Raw genomic sequence first — 26,674 nt, 5'->3', positions numbered from 1 at the left:
TTTCTTCCCCTTCCTAACTCTAATAGTATCTTTAAGCCCTAGACACTCTACTCTTTTAGAAGATAATGACAACAAACTCAGATCACAGAAAACAAACTATTTTATTCTAACCAGCTTTTTTTTTCTCTTGAACAACACTCTATGCTGTTTCTACTGATTTTTTTTTTTTTTTAACTCTGCAACATTTCCCCAGAGACTGTTTCTCACTAATTTCTTGGCTCTGAAAAAATTCCTTTTCTTTAAGTTTGGTGTCATAATAATACTTTTTAGAGCCTCCAGAGAGGATACTGAACTTAATTACATTATGGCCACTGTAATTTGGTGGGTCAGCCACACTTACTTCCTTAACCAATTCATATGCTACTTAAGGCTAAACCAAGAGTAACCTCTCTTTATGCTTAAGCAACAAGCTGTTCCAAGAAAGCCACTGTTTACAATATTGAGAAACTGTTCCTCCAAGCCACATCCCAGTGTAATGCTCAGTTGGCGAAAAGAAGGTCGTATGTTATTCAACAGGGAAATCTGCCTCATTCGACCACCCAAGAGGGCAGCAAAAATAAGTCACCTAGTAAAGGTGGTCTTTTACACAAAGGTCAAACAGAACTTTACTGGAAACTTCGGGCGGACTGGAAAGTCCTGGCTTCATATAGTGAACTGCATAATTCAGCGTGTGCTCGAGTTTTACTGTATAAGCGAAGCTTATTGAAAGATCAATGCATGCTCAATTACGCTTAAAAAAAAAACAACAAAACAGTGATTCGAAAGGCAGAAAAATGAAACAAGATGGCTTGTTTAAGATATTGCTTCCTAGTTGTGACATAACCCTAGATCTGCCTCCTTACGCCTGCTTTTTTTTCCCCTCCCCCTTCTTCTTTTCTTGGAAATGATCTATAGTGACAGCCACCTGCTTTTCCTGATGACCAAAAGGAGGAAAAGTTACTACAGAAGCAGGAGAGCAAAAGACGGAGGCTTGGCTGTCAGATTTCTTGTATCAGGCGCAAAATACTAAGTTCAAATTAATGGACATTCGCGCAATGTTTAAAATATTTTTGTTTTTAGTCATTTTCTTGCCATTATCGTGGTCATTTTTATGTCCGCTTTATGACAAACAGTTGCTGATCAGATACAGTATAGTGAAAGACATTTTGTAATTTTAAAATTTGTAAAACTTAGGCTGACCTTACGTCTTAGTTTGCCTGGACACAGTTCTGGCCTGCGTTCTAGTAAAATTATTAAGAGACTTTCCTTTTACTCTCAAAATCATCCAATCTGGATGATAAATTAAATGGGCATCCTTACTTTAATACATATTTCAACTATTGAGCATGGGCAAAGGAGGAAGATCCTAAAAGTACACTTTTAGATGAAAATACCACTTTTATATAGTAAATGGTGCAGAAGGCTGCCATGTAGGAGGATGACATCAGTGTGGTCCCTGTCCTCCAGAAACACATGGCCCACAGGAAAGCCAATGGCGGTTAGTGCCACAGGAGAGACCGCATAGTGTCATCAGGCTATTTTGTATAGTGCAGAAGGATGGAGTTGTACAGACAGTGCTGCGCTGATAATGGTAGAGAGCAGCAGTACATCCAGAGAGTGAAGGCGACGGGGCTGGGATTCGAGACAACGTGTCAAAGCCCAGCTGTGCCAAGACTGATGGAACTTCGACGTAAGTCATTTAGAGTAGAAAGTTGCAGAATGCAAACACAAGTACCTTTACCATTCTTTTCACTAGTCCCACATATGGAACTCTTGAAAATAACTCTAAAAAATTCAAAGCCTTAGGAAATATAAACCATAGCAAAATTGGGTCCTTTTCAATAGAACTAAAATGTACATTTCAAGAAATATGCTAACTTTTCAAGCTATCTCTAATTTGTTAAAATATCATTGTATAAATGATAGTCTAGTGTCTTCAGAGATTTAAAGCAACATAATTTCTCAGAGAAGAGTATATTAACTAATTGGCCAACTAAATCTGAGGTCAGCCAACTTTTTCTTAAAGGGCCAGATGGTAAATATTTAAGGCTTTGCAGACTACATAGTTTCTATGGCAACTACTCAATTCCACTGTTGGCTACTCCAAAGTAGCCATAGATAACATTTAAACAAATGGCGTGACTGTGTTCCAATAAAACTTTATATATAAAAATCGGCAGTGGGCCAGATTCTGTCTGTAGTTTGCCAACCCTTAAGCTAAGTCATTGCTACATAGTATGTCTTTAGTATACTTTACTCTGTCCCGCAAGGTAAACAACATCCACATATGTGGAAGCAGTTGGTATAATTTATTACAAGCTTAAAATTAAATTGTTTAACTATAATCTTAAATTTAGTTGCCAAGAACCAACCATTGTAACCACACTGATCTTTTGTTAATTCTTTTACATTACTAAAAAAAAAAAAGTATTAGCTTTAGTTTTTAACCATGAGTCAAATTTTATATTCAGAAACTCATCATAGAATAGCATACTCATTCTTTATTTCTTCCACAAAAATGAAGAATAAAGTAAAGAGCATTTGCTCTGCTCATTTATCCCAAGTGAGGATCAAGTTTGAGAATATGTTTGATCTATTCGAACTGATACGAGTTTATTTTGAAAAGAAAACGAGGTACATCAGAGTGCATATCAATAGTCTAAGCAAATTAACAAGGTTTCAAAATTCTTAGCCAAAAACATAAATTCCTATGCTCTGACAATGGAGCTTGATTCTAGAAGTTACTGTTTTAATGTGGGCTAGGTTACAAAACCAGAGGTTTGTTTTCGGTGCCCAGACTCTCTCAGGTTTGGCCTTTCTGTGCTTAAAGCTATCTATTTCTACCTCTCTGAACTCAAACATTCTCAAGCTGTCTCTCCATCAAAATCTGCATTTGAGATAACAGCTGAAATTAGCGCTCACTAAACTAAAGAGACTGATGAAGAATCAGCTTTCTGAGGGACGTTTGCATTTTTAACAGAGATCAAGCTGTAAAAATTGGACTGTCAGCCTTTAACAAATGCATTTCACACATCTTTGCTTTGGTAAATACAATTTTAACTTTTTCTTAATGTCTTACTGTCCTCCTTTAAAAAAAAAATCTCATGTGTATTTTGTTTCATACATTTTTTTTCCCCTCCAAACAATTCTAAGCACCAACGATCAGCACTAATGCTGCTTTTCCACGTCTCTCTTCCCTTAACAAATCTCATTAACTTGAAATACCATTGAGAAGAGGATGCAATTCTTTTTTTGGGGTGGGGGGGGGAGGGATGTTCTGAAAGAAATAAATCTAACCCAGGGCGAATAGGTTGGCAACAAGTAGTGCCATGCAGACCTTTACTTTGTGTTCGTGGAAACTCACTGCATCTCCTTTGATTAAGAGCACCTGATCGACCGACAGGTATTGCCACTCTGACACGAATCCATTAGTCGTGCTGTCTAGCCTTCAGGGTATGTATGTCCTGGTATGAGGTTTCTTCTGCCTCGCAAACCTGCTTCTTCTTACCCTGCTATCAGTTTCTGCTTCTCAGTAAATCAGTCGTTGGAGTCTCCTCTGTATCTTCCATAGTTCTAATCCACTGTTAACTGTCACTCAGACACATGAACATTCTGGGAAAACTAATAGCAAAACATCAAACTTGTTAAATAATGAAGATTCATTTTACATAAAACTCAATGTCAGCATGGCTTTGTGTGGCTAACTAATCTCAAAACAAGTTATTTTGCTTCTGGAGGCTTTAGTTTCCTTAACTGTAGATTGATTCCAGAGGTCCCTTTGACTTCTAAGAGTTTTGTGATTTTATAACTAAGGTACTTAGTGACAGTATTTTCTTTGATGCGCTGTAGGCTTTTTTGTTTATTTTTTCTTTTCCATCTCTTTCCCTAAAAGTTGATGTCGAACTGACTGCCAGACAAATGAGATGCTAAATAAAGCACAATGCTATGAGCTAAGTGGGCCACAATTTCTTCTAGGCAGTTTTGAAACCCAAAAAGCTTGTGTAAGTTTAGTGTAAATTTATTTACCAGCAAAACCAGACTTGAACGAACTGTCGTGAAGCCATTTTATAATCTTTATCTATTCCACTCAGTTTGAATAATCAGGTGTTTTTCTGCAGATATATTAATATATATATTGAGGTGCTACCCAGGTCCCCCCCCCCACCAGGGTTGTCAGGTAATACATAATACGTGAACCAGATCGACTTAGTATAAATCTGAAAATCCTTGAATTCTGCAAGTTATCTAGTCTCAAGGGTTTCATGTAAAGGATGGTGAGGTATGGTGACCCTAATATATTTCTAATGATGACCTGAACACTACAATATTTCAAACTTTACATCTAAGTATAAATAATGTTTGGTACTGTCTTCATGTTTTTCATGAAACTTTCATGTACATCTTTGAAAACTGATATTTTTCACCATTAAATTAATAAAAATATTCAGTTAATAAGATGTACCCATTCCTGTTATAGATAAATGGATATTTTATGCATTTTAGCATTTTGCAGGTCAATATTGGGAACAGTGAGACAGACTCCTGCCAAATAAGTAAAGAAATAAATGGGAAGGTATCTGAACCTGCAAGACACTAATCCAAAAATCCTCATTCCCTCCATCTCTCTCTCAGTACTACTACAAATCCCTATCTGAATGTTTACAGTTAATTTATCATAATCCATCAACATTCAAAGACCAAATTTCTGGACTTAACCCAGTTTCTCTGGCTCAGTTAGATAAATTCTAACAAACATTGATGAACAAATCCATCAATGAATGAATGACACATCTATAGCTCTCTCTGCATATTTGCAGATCTACAAAGCACAGAGAAAACAAGTTAGTTCCGACACAGAGACCTTGGAAAGTAGATTATTCCTCTGAGTTAAATGCCGTGGCTCTGTCGTTTTTGATCAAACTGAAAGTAACTTTATTACCATCTTCCGGTTAACAGTCCTCTGGCTGGATCCCCACCTGGACCTTCCATAAGTGAAAAGCCAGTTTCAATGGAAAATGCCTTCCCATCGTATGACATAATCAACTAGCGGAATGAACAGTATGACAAGGGGCCAGTGCAGTGAAATAAAACAGAGGGTCAAGTCGTTTCGGCTCTCTATGTGACCAAACGTAACGCTGCTTTTAGAAGGAATGGATATGCTAGACGATGGCATAATGAATGCTAAGGAAAACAAAGCAATTTTTTTAATGAGGGGTAGTAAGTACATAGGCATGTTTTTAGACAGAGAGGACAAAGAGGATAGTTTGTCATGTACGTACGTAATACTATTCCTATTTAAGTCAGACATATAAGACATACACTAGTTATCTTCATTAAAAAGAAATTAATTTTTTTTTTATTTTTGAATGCTTATTGCATATAGTTAGCCTTAATTTGAAGAACATGTTTAAATGTGACATAGGCTTTCAAGGAGAAAACAAACGACTAAAGGTTTTTCTGTTAGAGAAAAAAGTACATACATACTTGGGGCAGAGTCAGGATTTGTGCTTTTCAGACTTTTTTCTTTCATTGAAGGGACTAAACAAGAACAGATTCTAATATGCATATTAAATACCTAGCAAATGCATACTAACAGACTCATGTGAATGAATATTTGAAGTATAAAAAAATGACAGTATTACTCTTTAAGTAGTCTACAGCACATGAATCACATCATTATGATTAAAGACAACTTAAAACATGTCATATTTTTTACCAAAGTTAATTAAATTGCACATAATGCAGCTCAACATCATTGGAAAGAAATTTGAAATTAAGAGCCATAAGATGCAAAATATTCCAAAATTATGTTAAAAAAATATAAAACCTTTTCATTAAATGCTTCATATTTTCTAAGCATTTTGGAGGCAGACTCCTACATACTTTTGGATGCAAACTCTACAGTGACTCACTAATAAATATGATTAATAGAGGGAACTGCAATAGAAATTTTACAAAAGCCTTTTAAATTAAAGAGAGGACTGGATTGTGTAGGTGTGTTTCTTACAGAGCCTCAGCTACCATTTTTTGGAGATGAGTCATTTTCTGCAACTCAGAAGTTATTAAGTCAGTCTTTTTGACCGTATTGCTTTTGGTTGATTCAGCAATGCTTTCTGATGCAGAGTTTACTGGTACATCAAATCTAGGTATCTTGGTCTACGTGTCTTAAGAATGAAAGTAAACAAAAGCAAGAACTAGTATGCGAACATTAAGAAAGCACCACCTAACCAGGAAATTGTACCAACAGAAAGCTTTAGTTGGGTTGCTTTACCAACCCTGGAAAGTCCCTAAAATATGTCACGGAGGAAGGTCCAGTAATAAGAAGCATGGGGAGGAAGGAAGGCAGGATTGAATACTGAGAGCCTGGACTCGGATCCAGAGTAGTCTTATCTGTCCAATGAGTAGTGAACGCCTGTATTTAGACCGCCCAGCACCCACTCCCATTCCTCTAGTTACAACACTCTGACTTTCCTTTGGGGCATCACCCCTTCCCTACTTGAGGTTCAGAGCTTTGGACTATGCTGATCACTGTCCCTGGCTCTGGAAAAGGGCAGATGACCCAGGCTGACCATGGTAGTACATGTTCTGAAAGCCATGAGTGGCATTAGTTGAGACTTCTGTTGGAACTCTTAGAGCAAAGCGGCTCCTGTTCCTCTGGATTTGCTAAGCTGGTCGGATGTGAGCCTGGAGCTGCTGCAGTCTGTGCCACAGGGAGAAAGGCTGCCCAACAGCGGAGCCAACGCAGCGGAGTGAAGCCAGTGCAGGGGAAAGCAAAGCCAGGACTCGTGTTTTGTTCTGTGATCAAGTCCATTTGAATCGAGTTTCTGTTTTTCTTAGGATCTCTCCCTTTGCATTCGTTTTTATTCAAGTCCTTCTAGATTCAGTTCTTAAGCTGCCTTGCCTTCTAGATAAGGAGAAGCTCCCAAATCCCCTCCAAGGAGAAGAAGGGCAGTCACCACAGCCTGGAGAAACCAGCTGGCTCCGTGGGAGCCTAGCACATTCCCTGTGGGCTGGCCATAACGGCTCTCACTGTCCCATAGGTGGGAACTCAGAACCCCTAGCTGAGTAGGTAAGACCCTTCCTGGTACCGTCTCTTGCCTCAGGTCACACGTCTAGCGTGCTCTCCATCCCTTTATGATGTTTCCTGCACAAAAGGCTCTTCCTTCTTTTCCGTCCATACCCGTTAAGAGCCATTCTATAGGTGAGGTGGCGAGGTGCCACCATCCTCAGATGGATGGAGTTACCTGCTCTTTCTTTTGGGACCTCCCAGACTTTGCTTATCCTTTGATTACAGCACATACTGGGTCACTTGTTCTATATTCTCTCCCTCATTAGATATCAGCTTCTCACATCCCTGTTGCTTTTTCCTGCGCACCATCCTTTCCTTCTACTCAGAGCACTTTGGTTTTCCTGTGGGCAACTGCCTTCCGCACTCTAGGTCCTGTGTTTTGGGTTGGGTTCCAGAGATGATTCCAGAGATGGCTTCAGAGATGGGCCCTGTTCGGTACCCAACACATACTCTAAATGTGTCTCCCGGTCCCTGTTTAATGGTAACTGAATAGTAAGTCTCCATATAATGATGACATGGGACAGGCTGGAATGGTTGAAACAATCAATATACTTTCAGGCAGAATTTTTGACAAAACGAAAACTAAACAAACAAACAAAAAACACCAACTCATATCTCAGCAGGAGCAAATATGATGACACATGCTTTTGGCAAGATTAAAATAAGCCAACAGCCTAGGCTAGTTTGAATATTAGTGTCTTCGTGTGTCATCCATTTTATTCTAACTAACGTTTTCAAATTTGTTTCAAAATTGTGAGTTTGCCATTTTTTCAAGTAAAATCTTCCTAGGATTATCATCAAGTTATGGCCACATTCTGTTATCCTATTATTACCTATCCAAAGACAGACGACTGCCTTGGGTTTGGGGGGAGAGGACATTCCGGGCTGGATTTTTTGGAAGCACATGTGTGTGTAATCCTCACATCAGTGTCACCAATTTAATATTTTCTCCTTCATTTAAAGAATGCTTTCTGTCTGTTGACAACTCTTTTACCATTGAATTTCCCTCCTGGGTGGCATTTAAGCTATATTTAAAACTTACATCTTGTTTATATATGCTCTTGAGCCAGATCCTTTGGTTTACAGGAAAGAATTCGCTGATCTCTTTCCTTCCCCACTAAAAAATTACTGAAGTTACATTAATTGCTTCTATGACTGCTTACTGTTGATCTCCAAGGGTTGATATCCAACGCAAAGCTATGACTTCTTAGCTTTGCTTATGCTACACTATGAAATATAAATCAAAGAGATTATGGAAATATTCTACATTTAGTCTATGCGCTTATATACCTAAACATTGTCTGATTAAAATTAGGTGTGTTTTTTTTTGAAAAGTTTATCTTCAGTAATATTTCATTCAGCCACCCAGTGTTCTATTATGTGTGTATATATGTCAATATGAAAATGTATACATATTTTTCAGTTGTATAATACACTTACAGACAATAAAACTAAGCAATGAAATACTTTTCTTTAGGGAAGAATGAAAATACTGGTCCCATTAAATGTCATCCAAAACTAATGGGAAAAGAAGGAACTAAGAACATAGTCATCTGGGTCTACCTAAACTGTGCTCTAACCACTACGGGGAAATTAATGATCGCTTCGTATTTTATATCCTGTAAAAAGCATTCTTTCCCAATATTTTCGGTCTAATGTAGCCAAATAAGGGTATATGTTTTTCATCCAAGACTGAATCAAAATTACTGTTTGATAATTTTGATGAACATTATTAAGCCCAAATAGCACCATAAAAGCTTTCTCATAATAGGACATTAAAAGAATTGACAAGACTTGTTTTCAATAACTGAATACTTTAGTGAAATATAAATTTATTCTGATGCAATGTCATCATTTATCTTTAATGGCTCTTATAAATTTTCAAGTGCCACAATAAATTCAAATTAACAAAACTGCAGGGATTAAATTTTCTACAGTGTTTTTCAAATGGCACCCAGGGCAGTCATAATTTAACTGTGAATCGGTTTTGAACTCATTTATATTTCAACTCATTAAATGTTTGGTATATAAAATTAAATCATAGAAATAAAAAGCTTACTGGCATGCTTCGTCTTGAACTTTTGACAACAAATGTGTGGTTAGCACTATGGTATGGGCACGGAGAGGTCTCTCTTCTACTATGATATCCACCCACGTGACTGAATGCCTCCCAGAAATTTAGGATTAGAAATGCAAAGGTTAGATAAAGTTAAAGGTCATCCCCCTACAGGCAAGAAGGGGCCAGCTTCCTACCAGGTTTCTAGCAGACCTGCTACCCTAGGGCACATCATAAAAGTAATTTACTGACAACTCACCTTACCAGGGGTCATTTGGAGAGTCAAGTCTTCTGGAATTCACTTTTAAGAAGCATGATTAAGTGGGGACGACTATTGGCCCTAAAGTATTTACGCTGAGAACAAATGTCTGTCAGAATTAAATTCTTTGTGTGTGGTGGTTTCAGACTTAAAAAAAGATGCGTGACTTGATGAAAAGCACATACATTCTATTTACCAAATTAAATCTTAGAATATTGGTTAATTGATTTATTAGGTTAAAAAAAAATTACTCCAGAAATCCAAATAGTCAAAATAGCCTCATAAAATGGAGAATGTATTTATTACTGAGTTAGTTAAATCCTTTTTCAATCTTTTCTAGTCTTGTCCCACACTGGAGCGAAAACGCATTCACAGTATTTCAAAGAAAAATGAAGATGCCATTTAAACCAAGCCAAGAAAGTCAACTTATTTTTAAATTTTTGCAAGAAAAGCTATTTCCTGATTAAAACAAATCTCCTGCTTTTAGTGTTTTTGATAATTTTGACATGAAATATTTGGCTTAATATTAGGTAGAAATGGTTTTTCCACATTTAAAAAATTACTAAAGGTTAAAATATGTGTGCACTGGACAAAATTAGAACAGATTACCTGACACTGTGTGTGGGATACAGCTCGACTCGACCCAGTACATGGAAACGAAGCCGGTGCTTTGAATTGCACAGCACACATCTCTGGAATAATGGGGGAGGAGGCATACAATTTCCAGGAACACCCACAATGAAAATTATTCTTTCCAAACAGAGAATTGTTTTGGAATAAGTTAGGTTAATTGGCACTCGGGGATTTCTCTCAAGGAAACACAGAGCACTGAAATCCTTACATGTGCAAGTCAAATGATCGAGCTCTGCCTTCTTTGCTTTTTCAGGTTTTCATGTCGAGTTCACTCTGTCCTCAACCAAATTAACTTTTGTACATTCACATGCACGTAGAGGAGGAGCCGATAGATCGCCTCCTCCCCACCCCCAGCTTAATTTACAGCCTGAAAGATTGATTAGCTGAATGAGGTCCAATTGCCAACAACAAAGAAACTCGCTGAGGATATTATCTGGGAATATTCTATTTTTGAGAGTGAATGAGGGGGACTTTATAAGTAAGGTCATTATTTTGTAATTTGAAGAGTCAGAAATTCCCTCTAACAACATTTGCATACCCTCCTTACTATAGGTCTGTAGTTTTGCATTCCACTATTTTAATCCTCTAATTTCAAGATACCTGGCCTTGTATATGCTAAATCCAAGTATAATTATTCTTTTAAAAAAATAATCATCGAACCTCCTTTATCTCAATGTGCATTTCCCCAAGGAGAGGAGTGTGTGTGTACAAATGGTCTTTAGTTGTGGTTACCTTTTCTATGAATTATCATTTACAACTGTCACAGAGTGAGCCCTCTTCTTTATATTGCCATAATTGATATTTTCCTGTAATTTACAACCTTTCACCAAAGCCCATTAAATGTCCTATGTTGCTAATGTACTGAGTTTCAAATTTTGCACTTTAAAACTCAGTAAACACCATGCGTAAAAATGCATACGTTTAATGGGGTAAGTTTTTAAATATTCCTCCAAGTACTGACGCACTAAACATTGGAATTGAAAGGAACCTCAGCTATTACAGATCCTCTCATTTTGCAGATGCAAAATCGAGACTCGAGTGGTCAGTGACTGGCCTCCGGGCACGGAGCACACTCACAGCAGAGCAGGCGCGGGGGGTCAGCGTTCCATCCTGTATCTGCTTCCCCGTCTGCCCCATCTAGTCTGCTTTCAACACGGCTGCTGTTTACTCGTTTAAAAGTTTAACTCTGATCGTGTCACTTTTCTGTTCAGATTCCTCCATTTCCTCCCCATTTCGCTCAGAGCAAAAGCCAAAGACCTTAGTAGACCCTCCCTTATCTGACGCACACCTCTGCACCCGCCAGCTCCAAGCACTCGTCTCCCCTGACTGCTGACCCCTTCCATCACTCAGCCCCATTCTGCTTTTCTTCCTCACACACCAAGCACGGCCCACTTCAAGGTCATGGTCTACCTTCACCTTCAAACCTGGGTTCGAAAACGTACCACCCTGTTATCCCTACGCCTTCAAGACATTCTTCTGCCGTTAACTAAAACACGATCTCGCTTATCCTGAGTTCATGCAGCTTTTTAAAAGTTTAAGTGCTGCATGAATGGAGTGTGCGCCTACTGGTCAGTGAGGCAGGATGCCCAGTGGGCTCCACATTGGGAGATACCGACCGGGTTTCTGGGTCAGTACCAAAGGGGAAACATCAGAAGAAAGCAAAGCAAGCCCCACGCTCGGAGCCGGGGCAAGCACGGAGCTCCAGGCCTGAGCCACACCGACCACTCCTGTTGACCATAGTTCTCCTGGAAACAGGTGAACACTCGCACTGCTTTCCCGTTCACAAACTTTTAGAGCTAGAAGGGACCTAAGGTATCATTTAGCCTAATTCTCAGACTTTAAAGATGAGGACACAGAGACTCCAGAAGGTTAAGGGATTGCTCCAAGTCATCCAAAGACTGGCAAAACTGGTGCCCTGGTCTCGGCGTGGATGAGTGCCACGGCCACGCAGTGGTTAGTTCTCGCACACGTCCAACTATGGTGGGATCCTCCAGGAATGTGACACTGGGATCAAAGTACTGACAACTGATGTTGTCACCAAAAGGTTTTACTCCGCAGTACCTCTAATAATAAATTATTTACAAAAGAAGAAGTTCACCTAGTCGGTCATGGCCAGAAGTTTTTTCTTGCTTTTGTTTGTTATTATGCAGAAGATTTGTATGTGTTGACATTTAATCAAAGCCAAAAATCTTAAAATAGACACAGACACAGACGCGCGCGCGCACACACACACACACACACACACACATTTCCTTGGACAAGGAGACATTGTCTTTAGGTTGCAATTAAGAAACTCACGCAATTAAGGAACTATGCCAACTATTGGGTAAGTCTTTTTGGAGATAGTCACATTACTGCAAGTCACAAAATCCTGACTCAGATCAGCCCCAGGGTGATGTCTACAGACACGGGGGTGGGGGAGCATTACACATTATGAATGTGATGGGGTCAGTCTGACCTTCCAAACCCCTGGAGTTTTGACCAGAAGTTTTACTGGTGGATAAGGAAGAGCCACAGACCGCGTAAGGGAGAGAATGAGCTATGTGGCTTTTTCAACCTCAGGTCACAGGCCTGAGCCCAGTCTAGGCTAGTAATTGATAACTTATGACAGATGTTTGGTGACCTGTGTGTGGAGGGAAGTCAGTTCAGGTTTTGTTTCACTTTTCCTGAACAGGTGTGTTCACATCCATCCACGGAGATGTTTGCATTGTGGGAGTCTCGTCACCAAATCTTTCATAGAAAGACTATAAATTTAATAGGAATTAAATTCGGTTATCTTTTTATCCCCTTAAGAGTAGTGTTTTCCTAATTTTTTCTAACCTCAATATCTTCCATTCACACTGTGTACACAATTTTTTCTTTTCTTTTTTAAAGGAATTCTTCTGAACGGTTTCAAACTGTTGGCTGAGGGTTCTTAGAACAGATGTGTTTTCCCTATCTAGAAATAGCCTGAGGACAGATGTCATTTTATTTAAGTTTGTGATCCATTTGGATCAAAGGTGCTTTAGGATAAGAGGGTGGTTTAGAAATAGCTTATTAGACTTAAAACAAAAAAGTAAAAGAATTTAGCTACTCTTAAAGAGAAAGCTAGAATATTTGATATTTGAATATTTGAAAAGAATGTTCTTTTCTCAAGAATTTTGTGGCAATATACAAACCCTTAAGATCCTTCATCATAATGTTTTATTTCTGTATAAGCTTCAGTTTATTGGGCTCAGTTCTATAATCAGATTAAATCATTTCAACCACTAACAATGACAGAATTGATTTAGATCAAATTCATCGATGTTCTCTTTTTCTGTTCCTGTGCTACCACATAGATGTATGATGGAGTAATGAGTATATATTTTATCTTAAAGGATTGTTTTTAACAGATTTTCTGTGATTTGGAGTTTAAGCTTGTGGAATTACATGATATTTTAAACTGAATAAATGGATGAACTTAAAATTAAATTGCATCTGGCATGCTCAGATAAAGTAAAATGGAAATTCAGTACCTAAAAGATTCAAATTTTTACCTCCCTTTTGGTGGTAATTTCTGAGAGCCACTGTGACCATATGCATTGTCACTTGGTGCCAATGCTAAGATAGAAAATTACATGATTTGGAAAAAATTTTCTAAGGTTTTTCTCATTATGACACATTATAAATGCTTTTGATAAATAGTACCTTGTTTTTCAAAGCATATTCTGACTGAAAAATCCAAAGTTGATTTTAATTTCTAGGCAGCAATCCAGTTTTTAAAAACACTTTAGACATGTCTCCAGTTTTGGCCACCTTAATATTATGATAATTCAACATAATCATAGACTTTCCAGAATTTAAAATAACTTCTTTAAATGTAAATTGATGAATACTACCAACAAATATATTAAAATATATTGTAGTAACTCATAACATTTATTGGATATAAATATTATAGACTGTATAAATAGATCTCTGCATATATTTATTAAATAAATGTAAAAATGAAAGAAGCCTTGTAAAAGCAAAATGCTACATAAACAAACTCCCAAAATTGGTCATAGAAAGGGAGCCACAAACCAAAGATGAAAACATGCTTACAGATTCAGGGAATCTTCTATAAAATACTGAGCGAATGTGATAGGAAAAGTATCTGTTGTGGCCTGGGTCCTGAGAGGGAAGTAGCTGGGGTCTTTCCTTTTTTATATCCTCACACCTGCTCTTTCCAGCACAGTCACAGATAAATTAAGTGACGTTTGTTGTCGCTGTGGCTGAAAACTTCCTTTAAAGTTCTCCCTTCCCTGACTTCCTGGAACACTTTACTGATCTGCTTTAAAAAAAAAAAATTTTTTTTTTTTTATCGTTGAGTAATATGCGCTCTGAATCATGACATTACATGTTAATTTTACAGCAACGTTGCCTAATTACTCCCCTCCCAGGTCCCGAGAGTCTAGATCTGTGCTTTGGACAGTAGTGCCTAGTGGCAAAAACATGTGCCTTCTTAGTTTTCAGTCCCAGTATATTTCCTTTGCAAAGACTACAATTTATTAACTCTCGGGCAGATGGACACAAACCGTGTTCCAAAATAAACACACAAAAAAACCATACATGACTATACTATCCGGGCTGAGAAAAACGACTAGGAAAGCAAGGGAATTCTGACGAAGCATTGCTGCTGGACTCCTTTGTGCTTAGTCACTGTTCAGCACGTGCCCTGACAAACTCCGGAACTGGGGGGCTTTTGCATAATAAGGTAGGTAGCAATGCTGAACACCTGTGTTAAAAGGTGAGGCTGTAAAAATGAAGGTGTTGTCTTTCTGTGGTTATACATTTAAACAAAAGTATAGTCTAGGTTTATCTATTTGAAGGAAAACTCGTACACATACATCGCTATAACTTTTGATTCCATGGGGTCGCCATGCAATATTGGTGCAAATGCTAACACCGTCACATAATTTCCATAAGTTATCATTCAATCCCGTATTGATACCAGGGGGCCTGTTGATACCAGAGAGCATAGTTCACAGTGGCCAGCGAGCTTGCAAGTCACTCTGGGGCTGGCACGGTTTCTTTTTCCTTCCTCTCCTTTTCATGTTAGTAAGACAGATGATGATAACGGCTACGTGTGGTCTGAATGTAAAGTGTTAGGAGCAACCGTTTACCCTCTCTATTCTACAGGTGAAGAAACTAAGCCTAGAGGGGCTAAATAACGTGCCTATGGCCAAACAACCAGCATATGGGGCGGATGTAGTGCCCGGAACCCAAGTTCCGGGAACCCAAGTCTGTGTACTCGGCTCTAGAGCTAAACCCCGAGCATCGGTGCTGTCAGGATGAGCAGCACTGAGCGCGCTAACAACAAGTGTCGCCAATCTCCGTTTCTTGAACCTGCACCTCACTCAGCTTTTCCTCCCGTGCCCCGAAGCTGAGCGAAGGCTTAGAGCAGCAGAGCACCGTGGCTGAGAACAGGGCATCAGGCAGCTAGCTGCCTTGGAAATCGGCCCTGGTGATGTCTAGCCATTATCCTGGGCAGTTTCGTTAACTCTGGGGCCTCAGTCTCTTCATCTGTGAAATGGGATATTAATTCCTGCCCCACGGGGTTACTGTAAGGATGACAAAAGTAATCTATGTAATGGCTTAGCAAAGTAAGTGCTTAAAAAAATGTGGTTATAATTAGTAAGAAAGCAGAACGGAGTACGACAGCATAGCTTGCCTGGAGACTGTGGCATTGAGAAAGAAAAGCTATTGCATGTCTCTAAGTGAGAATGCCATACTACCTACTCTTCAGAGATAGTCATGTGATGCCTGCTGCTTCCTTTTCGTTAGATAAAACCACTGCTGGAAAGCAAAGGCAACTAGTATCACCCAAAGGTCTTTCTCTTTCCACTCAGGTACAGTGAGATGGCGGCTGCCACGTTCAGCAGAGACCTCATTAGGGTCCAAATTTCTTGGTTTTTCACTTATTTTAAATGATTACCATTGGGCTTGTCAGATTTATAGGCTCTATTTCCTCTGCCCTTCAAGTCTTAGAGAAATATAAAGACATTAATGTAAAAACTTTCCTCACCTCAGCTGTGACTTATGGGACCTACAACGGAGGAAAAGGCAGGCCTTTCTCTGCTAAACTGGAGGGACACCGCGTCGCCACTTTAGTAAAAAACGTGACGCACGATGGAAATGATTTATAGATTGAACCGGCTTACATGGCCATATGCCATATATATACACACATTCATATTTATAAAAAAAAAGTCTCATCGATAGAATTGCTGATCAATAAGAACACCAGAAATGAGAACTAATGTCGCTAAACAGAAAATTACACTGAGATGACTTCACATCACTAAGGGACTTGTTGCTTTTCTCTGTGGACTTTCACAGATTTAAAACAAAAACTGATGTAATATTGAACACATTTTTCACATAGTCCAGGGCATTTTGATGTAAAGTGTCAGCAATACTCAATAAAATAAAGGTAGTCGTGTTTAATACCACAGCATTACTACCTGGATTAAAAAAAAAAAAAAAACGCAGTCAAAATTTTACTCATAGATCTACATTTTGTGTACATTTTAATGTAATGGTTTGAAACCAGAATCTTAAACTACAAAAAAATAAATAAATAAAAGCATTTAAAAGTTTTTGTTTTGGGTAAGACGAACAATTAGTTTTCTACCATTTTTAAAATGAATTTACCTAATGGTTATTTCCATGACTATAGCAATAATAAGTTCTAATACAGTCATTTGATGGGTCGAAATGTCACATGTACAAAAACACTGCAGAATGGTGATTCTTCTGTCGTAATATCGGCCGCCTATGCTTTGCTTTCTTTGAACCTAAAGCACGCTTAAGAGCAGAGTTCCAGCCGTGCTCCCGAGGAAGCACTTGATCCCTGGTGCCACGTGCTCGTGCGTGAGTGCTATCTTTTCGATACTAGTTTTCAAAAGTAAATCGCTTCTAACTTACACCGATTCAGTTCACTTTAACAGAAATACACTAACATCTCTTGGGCTGCCCATAAAATCGCAAGTTAAAGACAAAGGTTAGGTCTCTAACCGACTTCAGAAAAGCAGGACATCCGCCCCAACGAGCTGATGAGCCCATGGACTTTACCAAACTTTCGATGCTCATGACTGTGCGTGTGATTTACAAGCACGTGAGTCAGGGGCTGCCCCGTCGGGCTTGCCCCGGCACACCCTACGTCCTCCCCACATGCTCCCGCGGCTCCCGGGTGCCCTGGCTGCTGTCTCTCGAGAGCCTCACCTCAATGGGCTCAGTCACCCGGACAATTGGCAGCTTTCAGCCTTACGTCCTCTCCTCCCCCCGGTAAAAGGACCGCTTCAAAAAGCATCTTTTGAAATGAGGATCCAAGTAGATAGAGAGGGACAGGAGTCCAGTCACACTTGTTCCAATGATAGACAAGTCTTTCGGCTTTGTCTGCTGCACGCTGCAAGCCGAAAGGGCTGCTGTGGCTGTGAGAGCCTCCCCGTCCTCTGCCGGCTCATGAGAACTCAGGGGCAGAGATCAGTGCTCACTGGTCTCCTTGAGGGGCCACCCTGTAGCTGACAGGTGCAGACTCGTCTTTACTGCTGCACACACACACAAAGCTAAGGCCGATTTCAGATCCTTGGTAATCGGGAAGTTTGATGAAATTACACTAGAGAAACTTCTGACATCCTTGACATTTTTTTCAGGTCTTATAGCAAACTATATATTTAAGGAAAAGGAATGATAACAGTGTTGCCAACTAGCTGAATACTGGACTTCAAAAAGAAACAAAAACGGGAAAAATTTAGTGGGTAAAGCAATTGTCCCATTAGAATTAATTGTTGAGATTTTTAAATGCCATTTTTCAAAACCTTATATCGAGAATTTTACATGCTGCCAGAGTTAACTCATCTCTTCGCTCAAAGTGGACATAATATGTGGAGGCCAAACGAATGACTAAAGGTACAGACAGGACAGATGACAACTGGTGTTCAACCATTTGATCCCAGTGGCCATTTCAGTAATAGGACTTGGGCACAGACTGGGCAGAGAAAATGTGTCTTATTCTGTATATAACTGAGCCAGAGGTTTGGCTCGGTTTAGACCTGTGCTTTTCAGATTGGCTGCAGGTCGAAATCACCTGGAAACTCTTTAAAAATGAACCGATGTCTGGGTTCCAACCCCAGCCATTCTGATTTAATTTGGGCAGTGGAATTTTTTAAAGCTGCCAGGAAATTTAACTGTATAGTCATTCTTGAGAATTGCTGGTCTATCATTCCCAAGGATTTCAGATAGATAAAGCTGCTTCGAGTATTTGCCAGAAGTTCTGATTCAGAATTCAGACGTATGTTCAATTTAAAGATTTCAAATCAAGAGTAACTTGGTATTTCCCCCTTTGGGATAAAACAATAACAAAGAATGATGCACATGCACTCCCTGACCCCCACCCCCAGCCCCACCCTGTCACACACACAGATTTTAGTTTGCTCACTAGTTGGACACTTGAGGTATTCTTCAGTGTCAGTATTAGTGGTTAGCTTGTGCGGTGCACTGTCACCAAAGATCTATCAAATCACTACACGTTTAAAAACATATTTCTAACTGACTCTTTACTTGGCAGTTTCACAAAACTCCATCTTCCAGGACGTGAGCTGTTGCAAATGGACTATCTCTTCCTAAGTGAAATGGCAGTTTCAGTTCACATGGCATGGAATTTATTCCATTAATCCAACTCTACAATTTATTTCCTGTAGCAAAAAGAAGTCAATTCTTTAGCTTGTGTTTTGCATTTCTGCATATAGCTTCAGCTCACAGGGTACTGAAGTCTCCTACGATGTGGATGTTTAAAAGTAAGACATCACGCTCAGCTTCAGTCCAGACCCATTTACGAGAGAGCCGGTGGCTCTAAGAATCACGGCTGGTAGAGGTTTAAGGAGATCAACCAAGTCCAGCTCTTTGCCACAGAAAGATCAGTGTTTTATCAAGTGACAGAAATCACTGTCAGTTCTTAATTGACAATTAGCAGAAAAGGAATTCCAGATTCCCTTACAGAAAGCACAAGCTTTTAGAAACTCTTATAACAGGAATTCCTGTTTATGGAGGAATTTAAATTCTGATTTAATAGACTTATGCTGGTCATTAATTAATGTCACGGGGGATCCCACTGTGGTTTGTCTTGTTTTCATTTCAACCATATGAAGGTTGAGTTTAGTATATATTATTAATTCTGTGATCTGACTATTGCAATCAATACTGTGGTCTGTTACGATAGCTTTATTCTTTCTCTTGAGATTTAAAACTGAAAGAATAGTAAAGAAGTGACACATACAATAATTTATGAAAATTCCTATTTGCATTACTTATGCAAAGTGATTGTTGACAAATATGGAATATTACCCTGAACACACTAACTATATATATGTAGTTACCAACTATATATATATATATTTTAAGAAGCCTGAGAAAAATTACTGTGAAATAGCTGTGAAAATGTTTTCACTTCAGAAGTCTCTCAGGGGCATACCACAAAACATAATTGGTATGATCAACTCATGAACAGACCAACAGTAACCTCTCCTAACTCTTCCGACCCCTGATTTGTGACAGGCATCCATGGAGCCTGAGATAAAGGCTCCTTGAGGTGATAAGGACGTGGTCTCGTTACTCACTATCCACTGTCCACTCAAATCTATCATCCACGTGACAGATTTGAATCTTATTGGCATCACAAGTGCCAAATACTATGGGAATTCGAAATGTGGCACCTTAAAATATGTCATATTATGTAACTTATTCTACATAGGTAACATGATGGATTTTGAAGTTTATTTTAAGCCCCGGAAGCCCTGGAGCTCTCCTAAGAGAGGAAGACAAAGGGACTTCTGCAGAATTCCCACAGAACGGGGGCATGGCAGACCCATGGTACTGTCACGACCAGCTGGTCCCACTTTACTGTAGCAATTATGCAATGTCTCAGTGTCAGAGAAGATACACTTTCATTCGATGTCCCGGCAAACGATCATACAATAAGAAAGAGGGACTCTGAAGGAACTCTAATTAAAAGGAAGACATTCTTTAGGCAGCTAAAGAAGAAATAAGACATCAGTTTTCCTGTTTCTCACAACAAAAATTTCAAGGATTCTGAGCTCATTTCTTTATCACACGTATTAGTTTTCAAATAATATTTTCGCTAAAATATTATTTGAAAACTATACATTAGTCTTTCAAATAGTTGAAAACCTATTATATGTCAGAGCAAATTGACAATGTGTATCATGGCGTATGCCCTTCGGCTCAGTAATGCTCTATGAATGAATTTTAAGAAAGTTGTCCGTGATCAGGTTAAATAATATATACAAGCACAGTAAGTAACATTATTTATAACGATGAAAAGGAAAGACCGGAGTCATCCTAAATGTCTCATTAAAAAGGAAATGGAACACTCCAAAAAGATAAAAGCTAAGTTTTTGAGTAAAATTCCCAAATCTGGTAACATACTCATGACATAGTGTTAGGTGAAAAAAGGAGGCTAAAAAGATGTTTCTGTGGATCGATTTTAAGTTTATTTTAAACTTTTTAGGAAAAAAGCTACAAGATACCATGTTCTTCTTGTGTGTTTCCACATTAATATGGACCTGTATTACCTTTGTAGTCAGAAAAAATTCATTTAATTTTAATATAAAAAAATGGAAGAACAGATACCAAAATGGTAGTAGTGATATTTTTTAATCAATGAGATTATAGGTGATGATTTTTAAAGTACTTTTCCCGGTCTTTCCTTCTATGGAGAGCATGTTTAACTTTCGTAGTAACAAAAATACACCGCCAGTGAGCCATGTTCTAGTCCCTGCATCTTCATTCTTTGCTCATGAGGTACCACTGGCAGTCAGAACACATTTCGGAATAATGTATTTACTGAACTCTGATGTGCGAAACACTAATGCTTCATTTTAAGAGGCTTTTGATTATTTGCTGCGAATTCTACTGGGAAAAAGTTGAAACTCCTGAGTTAAACAGGTTTTCCAAATGATCTCAAAGGACCATAGTACCATAAGGCACTTCTCTCATGCAGTATGTCTCGGTGACAGTCACAACATGAGCTTGAGTTTGTTGGGTGGTCCCAATAACATGGCATTCTAATTATTTTACATGGTCGATATTGAATACATAGATATCAGGAATGTATTTCTATTTTTCCCCAACTTGTTTCTTCTGGTTTTAATGTTCTTACCTTTGAGTAGAGCTCAACGAAGCAAGGAGGAGTTTATTTCTATATGAGTAGATAAGTATAAATCATCCTTTAATGTTTTTTCTAGTTAAGAAAGGAGAAAAATAACCAGTTCTTCCCAAACCATAGTTAGTTATTTTCATTCTACAACAGTTATGAGCGGTTCGATGTGTCTTAATTTTAGAATGCCACAACTTGCTTTACGGCTTAGTACTGTATTATTAGTACTGTTACTCCCTTGTGACATAAATATAATTTTATTTACATACCTACTAGATTACTTAACATGACAATTTGATTAGAAAAGTGGGGAAAAAGGCAGTAGATGCACTAATGCTTGTAATGACGATGGCTTATTATAGATAAAAATGTTTGACTTACCTGTAGAAACATTGTACAATGAAGTCACAGTATAAGTAGCATCTTTTATGACACATACTCAAAAACAGACATGGTAAAGAATGATTTGCAATGCCGAGATAACCAAAAGACCTCTTGGTTTCTACTAGCAAATGCTGATACACAATTCTAAGTATTATGCCTGTTAAACAACATTTAAACAAATACTTTATCAAATCAAGAATTATTTTAAACGTGTCAATTACATAAAGAAAAGCATGCCAAAATACCAATCTGATTTCACTGCTCAATAGTCACCAAATAACATCAAAGATCTAATGTTACGGTCCCGAGTCAGTTGCCATAGTTATCGTTCCTTTCTGTTGTCTCCTTATTTTCTCCTTAAACATACTTTTATTATAAAGAAATTCCTTCAGTGAGGATAACACTAGTATAAGATTAACATGGCCAGAGCAAAGATAAATAAAATTTAAAAAGCCAACCTTTATTCCACTCTGAACAAGTTTGTGAATGTCCAAATAAGGCTCCTTGAAAATGTCTCCTTCAGGGGTGAGTATCTTCACGTAACCTTCTTTTTCCAGAACGAAGAGCCGGTGCGAGCCGTCCCCACTGTGCAGGGCGCTGACGGGCTGGCGCAGCCCACTCACGACCTCCTGAACACAGAAGCAGTTGTGCTTGTGCTTTCTAAGCAAATGAAAGGAAACCAGTCAGCTTTTCTTGAGATGCAGGCGGTAGGGGATGCACTTAGCATCCTTTTCAAAATAGACTTCTCTAGGAATCAATGGTTTCGATAATCATGAAGGGCTGCTCTGACCCAACGGCACAATATGATTCTTTTAAATTCTTTTCAATGGGAAAAACAAACAAACAAACAAACACACAAACAAAAAAAACCCCAGCCTCCTATCAGAAAGTAAAAGAAAATCAACACGTGTATGTATTTTAAAAGTTCATAAGCTCATTATCTCATCTTTCAGTGACTATAATTAAAACTAGCTTTACTCATGATTAAACCTTAGCAAAGGGAGTTCAGAAAGTTCTGTCTATTAATAAAATTCTGATTTGTTAATAATATTTGTGCTGAATATTTCCATAGAGCCATAACCTACCAACAATCATAAAATTCAAGTTAAAAATATAAAGAAGCCAAGCTCATAATAGAAAATTAGTTGTTTAAACATTAATAGCATTTAAGCTAATATGATTTTAGAGAAGCAAACTACTAAAAAGAAAAGCATATGGAGGCTATTGCTGTGGACGTGAACAAATACACGATTCACTTTTGAAACCATAAGATTCGTCAGGGTTTTATTTTTGTTTGTTTTTTGTTTTCTAAGATTAAAGACCATTATTTTTATGAACCTGCTGATCTCTTCCACTTTGTCATATTCTTCCATCTGGTCCAGGTAGTTAGACGCTGGTCCTCTGATTTGTTTTCTTGGAAAATCTGGAAAGCACAACCCACCATCTTTTCTTGCATAGTAAAAGCAAAACTCATCAGCAGTAGTTTGAAGGAAACCTTTAAAAAATAGAAAAAGATTCATTAGAAATACTTTATGTCATAGTAAAAGCATCCTATTTTAAAGATAAAATATAAGAAAAGAATTTTTAGAAACTATCTGAATATTCCAGGAAAGCTATAGACAAAAATAAAAGTAATAAAAATTTGAGGGGCTTGGGATTTCCATTTTTTTTTAACCAAAATGTAAGAATTGCAGTAAAAATAAAATAATATTGTATTGGGTATTTTATTTTATTATTATTTTTTTACTTTATTTTTCAATTAAGTTTATTGGGGTAACATTGGTTAAAACAATTAATTTTCATGTGTACATTATCATTTGACATCTATATATTCTATTGTGTGTTCACACCCAAACTCCAGTTTCCTTCAGCTACCATATATTTGATCCCCTTTACCCACTTCAACTTCCCCCAAACCCTATATTTGACCCCCTTTACTCCACCTACCTCCCCCCTCGTCCCCAACCCCACTAGTAACCACTAGCCTATAGTCCACGTCCATGAGTCTCTGTTTGTTTGTCCTGCTCATTTGTTGCTTTTAGGTTTAAATCCTACGTATAAATGATATCATGTGATTTGCAACTTTGTCTGGCTTATTTTGCTTAGCATGATTATCTTGAGGCCCATCCATGTTGTCACAAATGGCAGTATTTCACCTCTTCTTATGGCTGTGTATTATTCCATTGTATACATGTACTATAGCTTCTTTAGCCAATCATCTATCATAGGACACTTCGGTTGCTTCCATGTCCTGGTCACTGTGAATAAGGCTGCTATGAACATCAGTGTGCAAATATCTTTTGGATATGAGTTTTCAAGTCTTTGGAGTAAATACCCAGTAGAGGGATTGCTGGTATATTGGGTGTTTTAAAAGGGAAATACACATTATACAAAGCCAGCATTAAACTTGTTACAGCACTGACTTATTTTGACACTTCTCCAGTCATTATGTGTTGCGCTCATGAGCTTATCTGATCACTATTCAGCATTTTTTCCCCCTATAGTAAAAATAACTTCCTAAGAACATGCTAGAATCAAGAAAGAAGGAGACCGTCAGGTACTAGTTTGGGCCATTTTATAATTCTTATTTCATTGTCACTAATGTATGATTAAATAATAAATCTAATGACTATCACAAAGTTATTATATGCTATAATAAATGGCTGATTTGCTGTGCAATGATCAAGCAATGAATTAATGCTAATATCAGAGCCGCCATTTTCAAATACGTAGGTGCCTTTTCCCTGCACCTCACAAAATGATTATGTTGTCAGACAAAAATTATACTTAAAATATCCTTTCAATCTTCTCAAGCAGAATAGCTGACATTCCACCCTTCACTGAAAAAAAATTATAAGGAGCCAAATCGAAAATGCAAAATATACTCACTTAAAGGGAAATGAAAGATCTTTTCTTTTTTTGTATATTAACAATTCTTATCAAATAAAAACAGAATAATAAAGAAGAGGACTCCATGACAAAACAGAATTTTGGTATTACTTTTACAATATGAGTTAATAAGGTCTTGAGTTTTTAGGGGGGGCATATTAATGATTAATTTCCATATTCCGATGATTTCTGCTTATAAAATAGTCCATTGCTACCAGAATTTACTTTATATTAAGTCCTAAATTCCCAGTTCTGGTCTCGTACCTTTAATTATATTTAACGTCTTGATTTTTACCTAACAAATTAGATGATCATACCCACATTAATTCTGCGATAAAAGCACTTGGTATCTTAATTAAGTCTAGAAGTTGTGTAACATATTCAGGTTTGCAAGGATTTCTAAGAACAAGAATTTGGGGACAACTAAGTAAGGCTTATTAATGGAATATGAAAGACACTAAAAGCTTGAGATAGGTTCCTTCCAATCTCAAACAAACTAATCTTGGAATTTGAGAGTCCAAAATGGTTAAAACTTGATATAGATTTTGACCTAACTTTTGGGTGAAATGTATCACCCGTAAATTTATGAGACAGACTCTTCAAGGCCAATATCTAACCAGGCCATTGGGAAACATCTTGTCTTGGGGAACCAGACAAGTTAGAGCAGATGTCTTTGGAAGTGTGCGTATGTGTGTGGGGGTGGGAGCATGGGAGGGGTCAGAAAAAGGAGTCATGGCAGCTGGGAAGGGTGCTTCATGCGAGGGACAGTCCAGGCAGCTGGAAGGAGGTTATCTTTCTTTGAAAAAATTCAGGGATTAGAAGTCGGGAAGAGGAATGAAGCCTGCAGCAGCATTTACTCATCTTCAACAACTCACAATTTGCAAAAGATAGTTTTTCTTCTCCATTCTTTAATGGCTAAGCATACAGATAAAAGCAGTTTAGTGGTGTTAAAGGAGTCTGTTTGAGGTTAAAAGAAAGGGAAAAAAACTGAGTTGCTAAATTAAACTTTTTGAACAGTTTTGGGCTAGATCTTTTTTTTTTTTTTTTTGAAGATATATCTGTATCTATAACTAGATATAGTATAGATGCGTGTGTGTGTGTGTGTGTGTGTGTGTGTGTGTGCCTCATCAAACAGGAAGCTCTCCATGCCAATATGGATATATTTATAGCTGTGTGAAGGAGAAATTTTGTGTCAATGTGGTATTTGCCTGTGGGGTTAGGGTTATAGAAAAATTTCAAAGTGCAATTCAGAACAAGTTTTGATTTTGCTGTTTTTAAAAAATCTGTATTCTAGTATTACTGCCTGCAAACCAATACCATCTTAAGAGGAAATTAATGAACAATGCTCGTGGCTGATTCCACTTTATAAGGCATTATTAGCTGTGGACAAACATGAGGAAATGAGAAATCATTTTCAAATGGAACATCTGACGATTAATGAGTGTAGATTCATAAACTGTAGCTCTGGAGGTGCTATGCTCTTTTAGCGAATACTAAACAAACAAAATAACAACAACAAAAGAATGTTAATGATGAGTTACCCCAAGCTTACAGAATCTGGACAAACTGAGTCATCAAAGTGTGAAGGAGGGAGCCAACTCGAAAGACTTTTACATAAAAATATGGGCATTTTTCTTACAATCATGATAGTTGAATTGAAACATCTAATACTTTTGTTAATACTTTACCTCAAGTGATCTGATTTTGTGGACAGTGAATGATAAGATATATTTTTCTCTGAAGAGCTAAAAGTGATCTGCTTTTGGTACATCGGGGTAACTTTGCTGCTGCCAGGGAAGGTGTAATTTACCAAATGGTACCCTTCTGTTGGAAAGACTACACTGAAGAGCATCTTACTGAAAGTGAAGGTTTATCTTGCCCTGCACCATCGTACTATGACCAAGTCTACTAATGATGGAAGTTCGCTGATTATTCCAGAAGCCATGTATATTTTTTTTAACTCCTGATAATTTATCAACTCTCTTGGACTTGGAACTATTCGCCTGGATCATGAACCCAGCCTCACTATAGCACAAAGCACCCTATAAAACACTGACATGTAAATAAATGTTCTCTGTGGATGACTCTAAGCTCCAGCTTTCCTCTCAGCGGGGATGCTACGGAAAAGTTATTTTTCCTCATTATGTGTGCTGTTCATTATGGTAAGGAAAATTAAAGAACAAAAACAAAAACGAACAAACAAACAAAAACCACGGTCAGGCCTGA

General features: G+C 38.0%; 2 protein-coding genes across 2 annotated transcripts in view; one reads left to right on the top strand and one right to left on the bottom strand.

Annotated features, from left to right (window-relative positions):
* ANAPC10 (anaphase promoting complex subunit 10) overlaps positions 1 to 26,674 on the top strand; it is a 246,919-nt gene that overhangs the window by 203,278 nt on the left and 16,967 nt on the right. The gene's annotated exons all lie outside the window — the stretch shown is intronic.
* The window catches only part of LOC107520348 (hedgehog interacting protein), an 87,794-nt gene that overhangs the window by 51,316 nt on the left and 9,804 nt on the right, over positions 1 to 26,674 (bottom strand). The window contains exons 3-4 of the mRNA XM_036233523.1: positions 22,898 to 23,054; positions 22,018 to 22,219 (exon numbers count right to left, since the gene is read on the bottom strand). Coding sequence (XP_036089416.1) covers positions 22,018 to 22,219; positions 22,898 to 23,054 — 359 coding nt within the window. The remainder of the gene's footprint in view (positions 1 to 22,017; positions 22,220 to 22,897; positions 23,055 to 26,674) is intronic.

The sequence above is a fragment of the Rousettus aegyptiacus genome, unplaced genomic scaffold (assembly GCF_014176215.1).
Source record: "Rousettus aegyptiacus isolate mRouAeg1 unplaced genomic scaffold, mRouAeg1.p scaffold_m13_p_16, whole genome shotgun sequence".
Classification (NCBI taxonomy): Eukaryota; Metazoa; Chordata; class Mammalia; order Chiroptera; family Pteropodidae; genus Rousettus; species Rousettus aegyptiacus.
The sequence above is the reverse complement of the archived record's forward strand: the minus strand, read 5'-3'. Positions and strand labels throughout refer to the sequence as shown.